This window comes from Adiantum capillus-veneris, chromosome 10 (assembly GCF_014529385.1).
Source record: "Adiantum capillus-veneris isolate H3 chromosome 10, ASM1452938v2, whole genome shotgun sequence".
Classification (NCBI taxonomy): Eukaryota; Viridiplantae; Streptophyta; class Polypodiopsida; order Polypodiales; family Pteridaceae; genus Adiantum; species Adiantum capillus-veneris.
In genome coordinates, this window is record NC_140940.1 from 79,708,114 (window position 1) to 79,724,320 (window position 16,207).

The 16,207-nt window shown below is 40.6% G+C and overlaps 1 protein-coding gene across 3 annotated transcripts in view; it reads left to right on the forward strand.

Annotated features, from left to right (window-relative positions):
• The first annotated feature begins 6,872 nt into the window (after positions 1-6,872).
• Positions 6,873-16,207, forward strand: part of LOC147449129 (agamous-like MADS-box protein AGL11) — a 64,321-nt gene continuing 54,986 nt past the window's right edge. For 2 of the 3 annotated variants that reach the window (XM_086521691.1, XM_086521693.1), the window contains exons 1-2: positions 6,874-7,113; positions 7,350-8,002. In XM_086521691.1, coding sequence (XP_086377817.1) covers positions 7,443-8,002 — 560 coding nt within the window. In that variant the 5' untranslated portion in view covers positions 6,874-7,113; positions 7,350-7,442. Of the gene's footprint in view, positions 7,114-7,349; positions 8,003-16,207 lie in introns of all 3 variants that reach the window. The other variant, XM_086521692.1, reaches the window with a different exon arrangement.

Genomic DNA, 16,207 nt, shown 5'->3' on the forward strand with positions numbered 1-16,207 from the left:
ATGAACCCGCCTATGGATACCCTACCCGTTCTTCCCGCCATCTACAAACCCTTGGAATTTGACAAAATTGTTACCCTTTCTTTAGCGGAGTTCAAAACCCTTAACCACAAGCTCCACAAAGCCTTTTCGCACCTCACTCATTTGCATACTCTTCTCGCCAACCAAAAAGCCCCCCTTAGCCTTTGTATGAAGCCTCCCCGCCTCTCCCTAGAGGACTCTCAAGCGCAAGCGCTTTTGAGTGCCAAATTAGAAGCTCTTAACATCCAATTCCAATTGAATTGCACCCAAGCCTTCATTCTCGCCCAAGGTATTCTTGTCACCAACCTTCAAAAAAACTTTGACTCCTACCGTGACCTAGTTGAAGAAAGGCTTCTTGACCTCACCAAAAAGCTTGCCTCCATGTCTTTTCCAAGGGTCCAACCTTCAACTTGGGCCAATCAACTCCTCGCATGGAAGCTTTCCTCACTACATGAGTTTGATGCTCAACTTCAAAATACAATCCTCCAAACCCACTTGGCCTCTTCAATGAGCACGGCGGCCCATAATGCAAGCTACCATTTTGGAGGAAGTGCAGTCTCTCCCCAAGGAAGAAACGATTGGCGAATTGGTGCATCATGAGGTGACCACCCAAATGAAGAATCTTCTCTCACCTCCACCAAAGAGGCCTTCTAACCCTAAAAACACCCATCGGGTAGTCCATAATAAGAAAACCCTCCCTTTGGCAAGAGCCCCTCATGAAGAAGGTTGCCATCAACCCTTCAAGAAACCTAAACCCTCCTCCCCGGGGATCCTCCCTTCCCCTTACACCCCTTGTAAACCACCATCGAACTCCTCCTCCAAGAACCCCCTTTTTACTCCTCCCCCCTCTCCCAACACCACCTATATCCCTCCCCTTTTGAAAACACCTAACTATCCCTTGGGTCCTTCCTCCTCTTCCACCCCTTTCCCTCACCCTCCACACCCCCACCCAAAGCATAGCCTCCCTTGTAAACCTAGAGGGTCAAAAAACTTGCAATGGAGGAGGAAGTAATAGGCTTTGAGCACCCTTCCTCTTGGGTCCACTTGCTCTTCTCCCATACCCCTCTCTATCCCTACCTTTGGACCCCTCCTCCTTATAACTCCTCTTTTCTCCCCCTCACTTGCCATGATTATAGAAAAAGGTCTAAATATTGGCTCCCCCTCACCAACCCCCTTCTCTAAAAAATCTTAGCCTTGGGTAAGCAAACACTTTTGACCTTAGAACATAAGATTACTAACCTCTCCTTTCACAACCTAACCAATCGCTCTACCTCATCCACAGAGCGTACAGTTTTAGGCCTAGGACTCAATTACATTCCCCCCTCCCCTCCTCCACCCTCTTCTTCTATCTTCGGGACATACTCCAACCTCGAGAGAAGGTTACAACTAAAAAAAATTTTCAAAGAAGCGCTCCCTCTCTCTTTCTTTTTCTCTCCCTAACCCCTCTTGGAACCCTCCTTCTCACTCCACCACCTTGAGGCGTGCCTTTGATTGTACTTTCTCTCGTTTAAAACCCCTCCTTATTCCTATTTCTCCTTTTCTGCCCAAAACCCTCGTGTTGAACGCCATCTTTTCTCTAAAAAATGATCATAGAATTTTAATTAAACCGGCCGACAAAAACCTTGGCCCCATCATTCTCTCACATTCGTGGTACACTAAAGAGACACTACGCCATCTCTTAGACCCTCTCACCTACTCTCCCATCAATACCCCTCCTTTGCCTTTTGTACAATCCACTCTTTTTTCCATTGTTACAAACTTTCAACTCCTACCTTCCAAAGAGAGAGCGTTCATCCTCTCTTCTTCTCTTGCCCCTCCCAAGCCTTGTCCCTTCTTCCTTTTGCCTAAAATTCATAAACCTATCCTTGTAGCCGGCCCCATCCTAGAGAACGCCTCCAAGTGGTTGCATGTACAACTCTTCCCCATTCTCTTAGTTAAAAAACAACACCTCAAGGACTCTCATTCTCTCATCTTAGATTTAGCCTCTATCCCTTTCTCCCCCCATGTCACTCTCTTTACCTTTGATGTTGAATCCTTGTACCCTAGCATTCCTATCCAGGAGGGGCTTAACGCTTTGAAAAGCTCTATCCTGGGTTTCTTTCCCTATCCTAAAGTCCTCTTCATTCTTTCCCTTGCCTCTCTCATTCTCAACCATCACTACATCTCTTTTAAAGGAAAATTCTGGCATAAAGTCAAAGGAACCGCTATGGGGTCTAATTTTGCGATGGTGTACGCATGTCTTTTTCTTTGCTCTTTGGAAGAAGGCGGGAATCTTGTCTCTTCCCCTTCTCTCCTATACTTTAAGAGGTTCATAGATGACACTTTTGGGGTGTGGGACGGCCCCCCCGCCATCCTAGAAAAACACCTCCTTGAATATGGACATTCCGTCCAAGAGCATATAAAAATCACTCCCTTCACCTCTTCACAGGAAGCTTTTATCTTGGACACGCACTCTTTTAAAGGGCCCTCCTTCTTCTCAAAGGGGATTTTAGACACGCATTGTCACCAAAAACCTCTTAACTCATACAACTACATCCCGTGGCAATCTTGGCATCCCACCCACCAGAAAATTGCCTTTATTCTTTCTAAGCTCAAGAGGTATATCATTAGGGAAAACTCGCTTGAGGGCTTTATTTCAATTCGCAACCTGTTATTCCATCGGCTGAGGGCCAAAGGATATCCGGCGCACTTTTTGAGAGCTTGTTTTCTTTATGTTACCTATGCTTCGAGGCCCTCTCTCCTTCTTAAGGATAACCACAAGAATGCCCCACCTTCCATTGTCAAAATCCCCTTTTCTCCCTTCACCCGCAAACTCAACCTAGCCCGCTCCATTAACCAACCTCTTTCTAAGCTTCTTGTTAATAACTCCGAACTCCCCCCTATTTCCAAACCGGTCATTTGTTGGCTTAATGCACCTAATTTGGGAAATCTTTTCTCTAAAAGGAACCCCACTCCCCCTTTCCCTTGCCTCCCCTCTTTTCCTTAAAATCTTTCTTCCCCCCCCCCCCCCCCCCCCCCCCCCCCCCCCCCCCCCGCCCCACACACACACTCACCCATACCCTTACTACTACCCTCCCCCACATATTCTTTGGCAAAATTCCCACCATACCCCCCTCCTATTGCTCCATAATTTTGGTCTTAGTTCCCCCCATACCATGCCCCCCTCCTATTACTCCATAATTTTGGCCGTAGTTTCCCCCATACCACCCCCCTCTTACTCCATAATTTTTGGTCTTAGTCCCCCCATACCACCCTCCTCTTACTCCATAAATGTTTGGTCCAAGTCCCTTTCTCTTTGTACCCCCCAAATTAACACTCTTTAAACCTCCCTCTTTCCCTCCTTTTCCTACCACATTTAAGAGCTAATTCCCCTCTATTAAAGTGGCCTCCTCCTCTTTAAACCCTGCACCTACCTTGGGAGCCCCTCTTCTCTCAAGTGGATACCTATTTAAAACCCTCCTACTCCTCTTGTATGGTTGACACCACTGAATAGCTAATGGCGAAACGCGTTTGGTGTTTAACCTATTTTGCAAGATCTCCTCCCCCTTCCCTCCTTCTTTCCACTCTATAGAATTTCCTCTCTCTCACCTTCCTTAAGTTGGCAAAATCAATTTATCGCTTGCTTAGTTCTTTTTAGCTAGTCAAGATACTAGATTTGTTGTTGTTGTTGTTGTTGTTGTTGTTGTTGTTGTTGTTGTTGTGTGTGTGTGTATGTGTGTGTGTGTGTGTGTGTGTGTGTGTGTGTGTGTGTGTGTCTTTTTTTGTGCGCAACCGCACAACAAACAAATAGAGAATGAGAGAGAGAGAGGTGGTGTGTGAAGAGAGAGAGTGAAAGAAAGAAAGGTGAAGCTTGCATGTGGTAAGTTTAGAGAAGGTGAACTTGTTTTTTGCAATGAATAGCTCAAAATGAGCTCGCAACTCAATTCAAAATCGTTTTGCCCTCACAGAGCGTCAATATCACAATCGGTATTAGCATCGGTATATGCGTTGATATTACAACCGATATTTGCGACACGTGTATTGATGGTAATACTGATTTTGAGAAAATTTTCAAAAAGCATCACTCTTTTTGCATTGATACTCTCATCAACCGCTATTAGTGAGCGCGACAACGAGGGCGTGAGTTGGACGCAAATGGAGCTTCTGTTGACACCGAGTGTAGGTCAGGATTTAGAGGGGGGCAAGTGATGCTTTGAACCGGTTGCTACAGTGAGCGAAGAGTAGGATTGCTGATGTAAGAATGTCTGCCGACATGAGACGTATGTTTGTAGATATGAGACCTATTGGAAAACTCTGATTGCAGTTCATGATGGTGTAGGTGGACAACGTTGAGCGAGGTTATGTGGTAGAACACTATATTAGGGAATTTGGGAGTATTCCAATTTCCACTTTCAGCAAGAGCTTAAGATTTGAGCACATGGTCAAGTCTTAGCCAAAGTTTTGAGAGCATGTCTTGGAAGATCTTTTCAAGTACTACCTTGTGGAATACTTTGGTTTTACACAAACAATTTGAGATTTGTCCATATGGCCAAATCTTCAAGAAAATGGTGATTCCCAAATTGTATCTAAAGTCTCACACTATCTAATATGTTGTTGTAGGCACATTGCCTTAAGTATTGTATGAGACTTGGGAGACACTGAGCTGCTATTGTCGCACCATGAAGCTGCACAAGGCCTTGCTTGTGAGCCTAAACATGTGTACGATTGCTGAAAACTACAACGTGGAAAAGGGCTAGATAGACGGGTTTTAGGTACTAGTCCATATTTCACAATGCTCGGTTAGAGTTGAACCAATTAGTGGATTGATTTTAGCTCAATTGGGAGCTTGTGTCTTTTCAATCACACACACACTCAACTAAAAAAATAGTAAAGTGAATAATGAGAGCTAATTATGGAAGCCAAATTCCAAAGGTTAAGAGCTGTAATATATGAAACCTCATGTGCAGAGGACAATAAAACAATAAATTCATACAGATCATGGGAACAATCTAAATGGGGCTTCAAAGATGCATGAAGGTGCCCCCATATCTGAGCTGAAATGCAAGTTTTGTGAGATATGCCAATTACACATATAAAAAGGCTTAATTGACCATCTTAATTAATGGAACAATTGGATGCCAAAATAATGCTTAAGCCCTCAATAGAAAGCTAATGAAAGGAACTTCTCACAGAAACAACCAATTCCTTATTGTGCATTATTATCACGGTGTAATTGGGGATCAAAGATGTTCTTAACTATGCTATTTGAGAATAACCAATGATACACAATCAGATTTTATTGTAAATTGGACTGAATTAAACATATAATATACTAGTGCAGACTACTTATGTAAGGGCCCTAGTGGCTCTAGGCATAAGCCAAGAATGTGCCTAACAAAAAAGCAATCAGAAAATATATTAGTGCTAAAAAATATTATGCAATGTATGAGGAATTGGAATTAGCACTTGCAATGGCTAAGTGAAGAGCCAATGCAATCTACTATAGACAGAAACTCCTACGATCTAATTACATTAGATCGCAGCACTTCCTAATTACGTTATACTAGAGTCTATAGAACTTCCTAATTACATTGGGGAGTGCTACTTCAGAACTGGCTTTGATGCTTATGGTCGATAGATTATTGTCCCACTCACGACATAAACATACTTTGTGTCAAGTTATTGTGGAGAATAATTAAGAGCTCAATACATAGGGATATGGTTGCAAAATACAGACTTCCTTATTATGCATAAAGTTGTGTAGCACAAGCTCTTTTGCAGAGCTAAGAAGAGTAACTGAGTTGCCACACATGCAAGCACTCTAGGTGGCTTCTTTTAAGCCATACACATCATGGTTGACTAGACTTACCGGCATGCTTCCACATCGATGGAGGGTGTTCACACACACACAAGGTGCAACAAAGCTCACACCCAATAGTTATCACAGCTTATGTTTACCCTCTACATCAAAATTGGGATCTGGCACTGAGACAGTCACTCCACACTCAGGATACCGATGTCCAGGCATCCAACAAAATGAGTCTCTTTTTGGCACTATATGGAAGGCATCCAACAAAATGAGTCTCTTTTTGGCACTCTATGGAAGGGACAGTGTTTTTGTCCCCATACCTTCATGCAATAACGATTAATCCCCAAACTCGTGATTCGAAGGATTACGCACGCACCTCATAGAACACCCTTTTCTTCGACATGCTTTGCACATAAACCTCCACCGTGCCCACTAACAACAGAAACGATATGACTGTTGCACTCAACCGCATAAAGTAAAATATGTTTGAGCAAGAAGCAATGTAGCATAATGGTTTTGAGAAGCAACCATAGTCCCGACTCCATCACAGACAACCCGAAAAGTGAGTGGTGCCACAGTGTTACTCTTTTGCGCAGATCCGTAAAAATAACGGAGTGAGGTAGGTAATAACTCAAAAAAGAAGGGCAAGGTACGCAAGTAATCAATTACTACCCGTGTACTCTAATGCATATCCTCATTTCCTTTAAAATTCTTGAAATAAGGGGGGGTGTTTCTTATTTGAGAGGGGCACTGGTGACTGGGGCATGATACTAGGACGCTAGGACCAGCGCCAAAGGTGTACCGACCTATAACGGGTGGTAATGGTGCAACAAGACCCCGCCACGTGGGCACGCATTCACAGCTCCAGTACTGAACGGTCGAGTTGCTTTCTCCACTTGGCACCACGGGCGTCTGTCATCTTGCAGTGCGAATTAAAATACGAGCAAATAGTGCAGCTCTCGGCTGTCGTTTTCGTTTTTGAAGGGCCCCGCTCTCTACTGCTTTTCCTTTCCCTTCCTACGATCAGCAGGTGCAAGGCCAGTAATATCACATCCGCCCTTGTAGGCAGTTCTCTGCAGGGCCTCAAGGAAGCTCTCTCTCTCTCTCTCTCTCTCTCTCTCTCTCTCTCTCTCTTTCACACACATACACATACACGGAGATCAAAACTCTGGGATCGGCCTTAGGCGCTCTCTCTCATACACAGACGGACGTTCGCGTCCAATACACGCACAGAGCCAAGGTGCGATGTCGTTTGGTAGCTGAGGCGCCCTGATCAGGAGCGGCTGTCTGCCATCAACCTAGCTAAGGTCTCCTCTGCCTGTTTTGCTCGTGGGGGCATCTTGCTCTTTCCAGTTTTGGATAAAGTAGGCTTTTTTTAGCCTACTTTCTGGGGGCATGTTGCTCTTTCCAGTTTTGGAAGTAGGCTTTTTTTTAGCGAAGCCTCTCTCTCTCTCTCTCTCTCTCTCTCTCTCTCTCTCTCTTTGCCCGCTTTTAGAGGTCCACTTTTTACGGCGATTGAGACTTTCAATCATGCTTGTGACAGGAGGTGAAGTCATGAGTGCTTCTGACAGGAGTGCTGAGGAGATTGAGGCGGCCACCAAATCAAAGGTGCTAAACAGCTGACAACGCAGTCGATATGGAAATCTATGTAAAACCAAAGGCCGGTGGCCATGAACCAGATATTCATGAGGATGAAGAAGATGCTGTTCCTATCGACTTGCAGTGCAATAGTGAGGAGAATGTAATGCAGCAGGGCCAGCTGCAAGTCGAGGTTGAGCTGGGACTCACAAATAGCTCCAAACAGGCTGAAGCAATATTGTGGCCGAACAAGCATGCAGGCGCGAGCTGTGCTGATTTAGGGCTACAAAAAGGGCGGACACATGTGAATGCAGACAGTTGGAACAGTACTGCAGCTGGCCGTGCCGCTATGGCGGCACTATACCCCCTAGCTGCAGACGGGACGCGTACGGGGCCAATCGCCAATATGATCTATAATGGTAGTCCAGCAGGAGGCCCTGCACGCGGAAGAATACAGATTCGGCGCATCGAGAACACCACCAACCGGCAGGTGACCTTCTCCAAGCGACGCAACGGATTGCTGAAGAAGGCTTACGAGCTGTCCGTGCTTTGCGACGTCCACCTCGCTGTCATCATCTTCTCCTCCACCGGCAAGCTCTCCGAGTTCGCAAGTCCCAGGCAAGCCCCTCTCTCTCTCTCTCTCTCTCTCTCTCTCTCTGAATGATATTATTTAAGTAGATAGAATTTTAATAACAGAGCTATAGAAATGAATTTCATGTGACTAACAACATGCAAAAGCTACTTCTTTCTACTCGTGTCTCTCTACCTGCTGTCGCAGCTTCCTCGTTATATACAATATCCTTGTCAATTCTTTCCGCTTCATAGGACCGAGGAATTGCTCTCGCACATACTTAAAACAAATGAGGCTGATTCCAACTCGCACGGACCAGAGTTCCGCTACTTTGGTGCTGCCTTCACCCACGAGGGCAAACGTGCTCGTGTGATGATATGGGTGCACATTAAAATAAAAATAAATTTTTTTGGCGTCCCCCTTATGTCTCTCGCTTGCGGGACTTTTGTTGTCGTCGAGCTACTCACTCCTTGCCCCGTCCTCTCTCGTTCACCCTGCGTTGCTACCTAGACCTGGCTACCTTTGTCCCTTTTTTTATCATTTAGATTTTTCAAAATTATTAAAAGGTATTCTTAATTTTTCAAAAAAACTAAAAGGTATTCCTAACTCAAAGATTCTCTTAATAACAACAAAAATTCTCAATAACAATGAAAGATTGTCACCCATTTTAATTTTTCATGAAAATTAAAAGCTATTCCTAATTCAAAGATTCTCTCAATAACAACAAAAGCGATATACTAATCTATGGCACGCAACAACACGCGATGACGAAGCACATACATTTGCAACAATATCAGTTGGATGAGAAGGATGGATACAATTTGCGAGAGAGAGAGAGAGAGAGAGAGAGAGAGAGAGAGCAAGGACACTTTAAAAAGAAGAAAATGCTTTAAAAAATTTAAAAGAAAAAAAAAACACGAATATACAATGTGAAGTAGACGACCTCTTTATATGGACACAAAAGATCTTCTAACTTTCTACTTTCCTATGTCTTTTCACTTTCCACCTTCATCTGTCATTTCATTTCCCAGACTCGCCCTTCACTTACTCACTTAATATGTTTTGAAAGATTTTATTTTTTGAGATTGGAAAGACCTAATTCTTTTGTTTTCAATCACGAAGCCTCAAATAATAGACTGTTTCTACGAGACATTCTTTTCACCTCTACCAAAGGCCCTTCATTTTATGTGAAATGTTAACCTCTAAAAATTCAATCTTACAAAAAAATAGCCGATACATTCACCTAGTGTGACCTATCTTATCTTAGTAGAGATTGTTCCCAAACGATCACAATAGCTGGTCACCATGATGACTAATTCTTAGCTCGATGTGAAAGCTCCGTCACAAGTAAATCGTCTAAATCTCTATCAATTTTCTAGCAGAATAAATTTATCAAAAATCAGTAAACAGAGTCCTACTATCCATAGATTTGAGAGAGCAAGACTTTTATATGCAACGAGCGCGTGTATGAGAGGAGTAAGTGGTTGGGAGTACCTTGGCAAAAATGCACTTATAAATCAATGAAAATGTTAAGAATTATTAAGAGATGTGAGTTCAAGGGATTCTAAAAGTGGGTTACACACCTATAAAAGGATACGGTTGGGTGAAGATGAGCATGCCCTAGTTTCCTCTAGTCTTGCAGTGGTATTAGAGCTCACGGGAAAGAGAGGGTCGTAGAGCTCTAAGTGCATGAGTTCATGCATGGACTTGCATGCATGAACTCACTTACATGCAAGTGAGTAACTGAGGAGAGAAGGCTACGTGAAGAGAAAGGCCGTAGGAACTATGGCCTACACACACATTCGGGCTTGCAATGAGCTTCACCAAAATATTTGAAGAGGATCTAATCTAGCTTGCACTTGAGAGGTGCTCCTTTTACATTTTTTGGCCAGTTGCAACCAAGTAACACAGATCATGGCATGACTTTGTGTGTGTGGGTGTGTGTAGATGTGTGTAGGCTATGTAGCCTCTTCTTCATCGCCAGTGAGCTTTGTGTTTTTATATTTAGTGCATGTCTTATTAAGCTTGGGCGCCCTACTTTTGGGCAAACCCCCCTCCCCTCGTCTAAGGGCACTTCCAAGAAACATTAAGCTTAGAGAGAAAAAGCAATGCAAGGATGGTTTGTACAAGACAAACCAAGTAATCAAGGCAAAAGCAAGCAAGGATACAACATTCTATACCTGCACAAGATGTAGAGAACTTTCAAACTTGGTCGCTTTTGAACTGCAATTGGGTTTTCAAATTCAACCTTGATTTTAGATTCTATCCAAGCCAAGGGTCGAAGGTCAACAACCGCGGCTATGAGCTGAGTTTCGGGGGTAGATTCATTTTCCATCATAAAAGGGCACAAGATGCACAAATTCTCGAGTAGCTTTGATCCAAGCATGCAATTGGCACTACAACGGGTCTTTACATCTAATGGGCCTTTAGAAAATTCAAGTGAACCTGCAAAGCATTGTCCAAGCTTCACATAAGACATGGAGTACGGAGCTCAAAAAGGTAGCTACACATGGGATTGTGTATGACACAGGTCATCAAGGCAAAGTCCAAACTAGGTAGTAGACCTATTTGGGCAACAAGGTTGGGAGCTATTACGTTTCTTTAAGTTTATCGAGCGTTTTTTTCTTTTTTGGCATGATCAAAGTTTGTGTATGATACAAATCATCAAGAGAAAGTCCAAACTAGGTAGTATACCTATTTGGGAAACAAGGTTGGGGGCTGTTACGTTTATTTAATTTTATAGATAGTTTTTTTTTTGCATGTCCCAAGTTTGAAGAACTTTGCAAGGTAGTTCGTACAAGATATTAAATCAATTTTTCAGGTTTACGATATGCTATCAGTATACGAGATTGAGGGTTTTTTATGGATATACATGATTGCTACAACGGTGTTTCTGACAACCTACACAATGAGTTGGTGACTTGCCCATGATATCAAGGCCGATAGGTACCAAGCCAAGGGACTTAGAAGGTACATATTAAGGGTTTAAGGTATATTACAGTCCATGTCTATGTGCAGGGGCTATAAGCTGGCTTCCAAGTAAGATACTTTAGAAGCCACATCTACGAGCTAGATAAAGAGCTCAGAAACTCGAGATAGAAGGGCTCCATATGGGAATTTTAACCTCAACACCATCTAAAGAGCAAGGCTCTTTAGACTATTTATCCAATTGGAGTTGACACTTGCTATAACATTGCAAATTCGTGTAACGTCATTGGAAATTTAAAAAATTTACCCTCCCTTTTGCTTCATGAGAAAGTTCTTTTTACTTCATGAGAGATGTGCAAAGACTAGGCAGAAGAGAGAATGATACTTTGAGTTAGAGAGAGAGAGAGAGAGAGAGAGGGAGGGAGAGGGAGAGAGAGAAGACAAACACCAGATGGGATCCCAAACCCCCCTTTAAGGGACCCCCTCTCTATCACTAGAGAGGCATTTTCTTGAGATTGCACATATATTGTTGATACAATAGTCCTAGATGTTGAGATGTTGATGGGAAGTTGTTGTAGGTGCTTGGATTTGCAACAAGGCTATGAGTTGAAAATACAAAATGCTAGGGATGCTATATGCGATCTACAACCGCAATGAGGCTATGGACTGATCTGCTATCGATGTCAGCGATGGGTTGAAAACTAAAAAACGATGGCTGATCTAAGTACTGAATCCAAAAATGTTGGTTGATATACTATCTTGGAATGAAAATTGAAAGTGTGATATTAATGGCTTGATCTATGATAGTACGGCAAGGTTATTGAAACCTAAAAATGTAGGTGCTAATGGAATCATCAGGTGCAAAAACGTTAGAGATGTTGAGGTAGTGTAGATACTTGAAACTCGTACTACGTATTGTACTTGATACTGGTATTAAGGATACTGAATTATGCTTAAGAAGTGATCCCTACGGTCACTTATATATGGGATTAAATCTAAGTTGGGCAATGAAACTAAAAATCCCACGTTTTGCAAAAATGTCACTTATTAATGAGCTAATAAACTCAATTATAAGAGGTTCTATACATGCAGATAAATATATAGTTTGGATATTTATGGAACTAAATGGAAACACTCCGTAGTGCACGTAGTAGACACTAGCTATGCTCATGTGTAATCAAAGAGTATGAAACTATTATTACAGACTTAGGTACCCCAAGTTGGAAATCGGGCACGATACACGAGACAATCACTTAAAATATTCCACAACTTTAAAAGCACAATTCACTTTGGTTGACATGGCCCGACGTAGTCCATGCCCAAAGAGATTGGCCCCAAAGATTGGTGCCCCTTTCAGTATTTCTTTTATATTAATGCTTGATCAAAGTACAACTCCCGTGGGTCCTCGAATCTTAGATTCAATTGAAATTTATGGTTCTTACTCAAGATTTGATACAAAAGTTCTACTACACGCACATAATGTGAAATCCAGATAACATAAAACACACGTGCATCCAGGAACCTTTGAACATCAAATCACATTTATACATTTCATTATTTGAATTACATCAATCTTTTTTAAACAAGGTCTTCTACCATATGGCCCGCACATATGTCTCACAATAAAAACTTAATTCACTTCAAGCATTGACTTTTTTCCAAACAAGGTAAGGTTCACTAATTCTTCCAACCTTGACAATATCTTATCACAATCATTGATATGGTTTACCACATACTTACATCCCCTCAGTCCAGAACCACATCTATATCTCTTCGAGACTAGTAAGTGTGATAAAGATTATTTGATAGGAGCAAACATAATAGTGAAGGCTAATTGTCTACCCTTACTTGGAATGATCACAAGTTGTTCAATTACAAACATTCCTATATTGAGATAGATTGTGTACGTAAGTTCTTCACTCCATAATTTAAGTGTATTGCAGGTAAAGATAATCTAGTTGTAGATATGATTTCTAGAGCAGGGTATGAAAAGGAATAAGAAATAGTTATCAAGGATAATGATATAGGTATAAGGTTTTATAGTAGCTCTTCTCATGTTGAGGGGTGATCATGTTTTCTTGTCAAATGCACTTGAGTTATTTATAGAAGGTGATTGATTGCTCTTTGAATGCTATCTCACTATTTTGACAAGGCAAGAAGCGTGGGTCTAATCAAGGGACACAAAAAATTATATGTATACTTTTTAAAATATGGATACTTAGTAAATGCATCTAGAACAAATAAATAGGATGTCATTGAGAGTTATAAATGACAAGGACACTCAAAAGAAGATTATCAATAAGTTTCATGAGATTTTTTATGTTGTACACAGAGGTGTATGGATCACATCTACTAAAATCAAAGAGAGGTATTGGTGTAAGAGTATGTACAAAGCTCATATAAAGATGTATCTCAATTTGTGGAGTCTTGTGAAACCTATCAAATATATTCAAATGTATGTCAATGTGATGGATTACATCCTACTTACTGATTAGCCATGCATTATTAGTAGATTTGATTACAATGTCGTTGACAAACGAGATACATAGTGCTTGCATGAGTAGACTTAACCAACCACAATCAAGGTTGTGTTCTAAGAACAAAAGACGCAGAAGAGTTATGTAAGTTTCTTTTGAAAGATATAATTTTTTGTTATGGTGGTGTTGGTGATTCTCTAGGTTAGGCGTTAAACTTGCTCTCACTACTGCTTACAATCCCACAGAGAATGGTAAATTTGAACATGGATACCATGTTATCATTAAATCTTTGGCTAAGGTTTGGAGAGTGGCCTAGGTTATTTTCGTACGCTTTACGTGATGATCCTACAACTCTTAGCTTAGTTATTGATTATATGTTTTTTGAGTTGATATATGGTCAGAAACCTGTATATCAATTGAGGACGTGATTCCCACATGAAATTTATTACCTTGGAGGATGGAATGAGTAGCAAATATCTTCTTGCTTTGTACATATAACAATTAGGAAGAAGGTCTCGGGATATTGAGAGTGTAGGCGATCAAATTTTTATGTATATAAAAAGGGCTGAAGAACGACTAAACATGATTCAAATCACCAATTTAGAAGCATTTAAGCATATGCAAGTGATGTATCATAATTGCACATCACTTCCCTTACACATATATCTAGTTTTGACATAGAAGAGTGGAAAGCAGTACACACATATACATGAGAAATCCATATCTATCCTTTGAGGTTTTATGCATTACATAATATCAACACATAATCATATCATGATGTAAAATAATCCCATCACTTTGATCAATCATATGTCATCACTTCACATGTAGGCCGGACAAAATAACTTTCTTTTAATTTTTGGCCAATACACAAGAGAGCGTGTTTGACCTCATGCCAATGCTATACAAAACTTTCTATACGTACAATTTGTATTGGATAACTATACATCAACATATGTATTTATGGACATCAAAAAAGTGAAATCGACTCACCAAAACAAACCATAAAATAAAATTGAACATGTCAAACCCATAGCTCTATATGATATCCCTCCCTGGTAGTACCCCTATACATATAGATGATTTTGTAACCAAAAAAATTTAATCACTCACTCATAAAGTGATGGTGGGGAATCTAAATATGTTTATCAGTATATCTAGTGGAGGTCTTTAATTTTCTTAAATGTATTTCTATGTAGGAAAAGTCTTTATAGTGGCTCTGTGAGGTACCTCACGAGTCCAAAATATTGACTAGGTACAATAGACAACAAGCTGTATATTGAACATAACTCTTCACCCAAGTGAAATTTTCACATGATACATAAAAGATAAAATGGTGTAAACAATGTGCTCAATCTTTGATTTGAAGGGTACGACCTATTCATAACAATTTGGAAGATACTACCAAAATAGCTTTCCTACCACCTACATGACGTGAAAGCAAGATTGCTCTTTATATATTTACGTGATCATAAACACAATATTGTATGTATATATCTATATGATAAACACGATAAGACAAGAAAGAGTCAATCTCGTACACTTTCAGCAACTCCATACATGCCTATGTACAATGAAAAGAATCTACCGAGAGCGTAGTTTCTTTACACATAACAAAAATGGAAGGAGAGAGAGAGAGAGAGAGAGAGAGAGAGAGAGAGAGAGAGAGAGAGAGAGAGAGAGAGAGAGAGAGAGAGAGAGATGATGACTATAGAGTTTAGAGCTTCTTATCATGAACAAGGAGTGATTACCAGTGACCTAAAGGCTTTTTACTTTGCTGCAAGAGAGTGTTGATGAGAGCCACATGGAGGATTCTTTCACGAAGTTGATGTAGACCCGTGTTCACCGTGAAAAGAAAAGAGAGATAGTCCTTCTTCTTCCTCCCACAAACAAGAGAGAAATTCTTGTAAAGATGGTGATGGAGAGCTTGCACCATCTCTGTATAACATATATTAAAAGTTTTACTATATTCCATGTATCCATCAACTCCTAAAATTGAGGTCTACTATTTGTATACTTTCTCTGCACGCTAGAATATATCCCAAATAGAAACAAAGTGCCTTCTCTCTTGCTAGGAATAGCCCCTAGCTTTTGGAAAAGGCTCCCTTCTTTGCTAAAAACAATCCTTGCTTTTAGAAGTCAACTCTTAGTTCTACCATTCATTTATTTCTACTGCAATCGACTCATCAAAATAGTATCTAGGTAACTAATGTCATCGAAATTAAACTAGATCACACTGTGATATCCCAACATAATCATGACACTCATCTTTTTGTCCAACGTATTTATGATGTAGTTTTTAATAAAAATAATTTTTGTAAAAATCCTATTTAATCATTTTCTTCCACCTTATGTTCTTATACGTTGACTAAAAATAATATTTTAGGTTTAGACAATATTAAAAAGTGCATTGTTTTTTGGGTATGCCAAAGAGTAGAAAAAAGCGTAAAAAGATAAGATAATATATCTTTCTAAAATTGAACCACGACTTCATCTGATCTATCTAAGCTAGAAATAAATCTGCTTTTTATATTAAAAAAAAGCATCAAAACGTACTTAAAAAGCAATTTTTACAAAATTGAACCTTGGCTTCCCTCAATCTTGTAGATTAAGAACCCAGTCTTGATTTTTATAAAAAAGTATCAAAAAGCACAAAAAGCAAGAAAATGTAAAATTTTCTAGCACTAATTAAGTGTTCATCTAGTCTAATAGAGCATGGAAATATTCTTTAAAACACCACAGTGTAGATATGAGAGAAGTGAAGAGAAGATAAGTTTCCCTCCGAGCCCTATTCTTGTTCGTAGACATAAGGATACTACGGGGAGAGATGTACCTTGTGCACTAGTA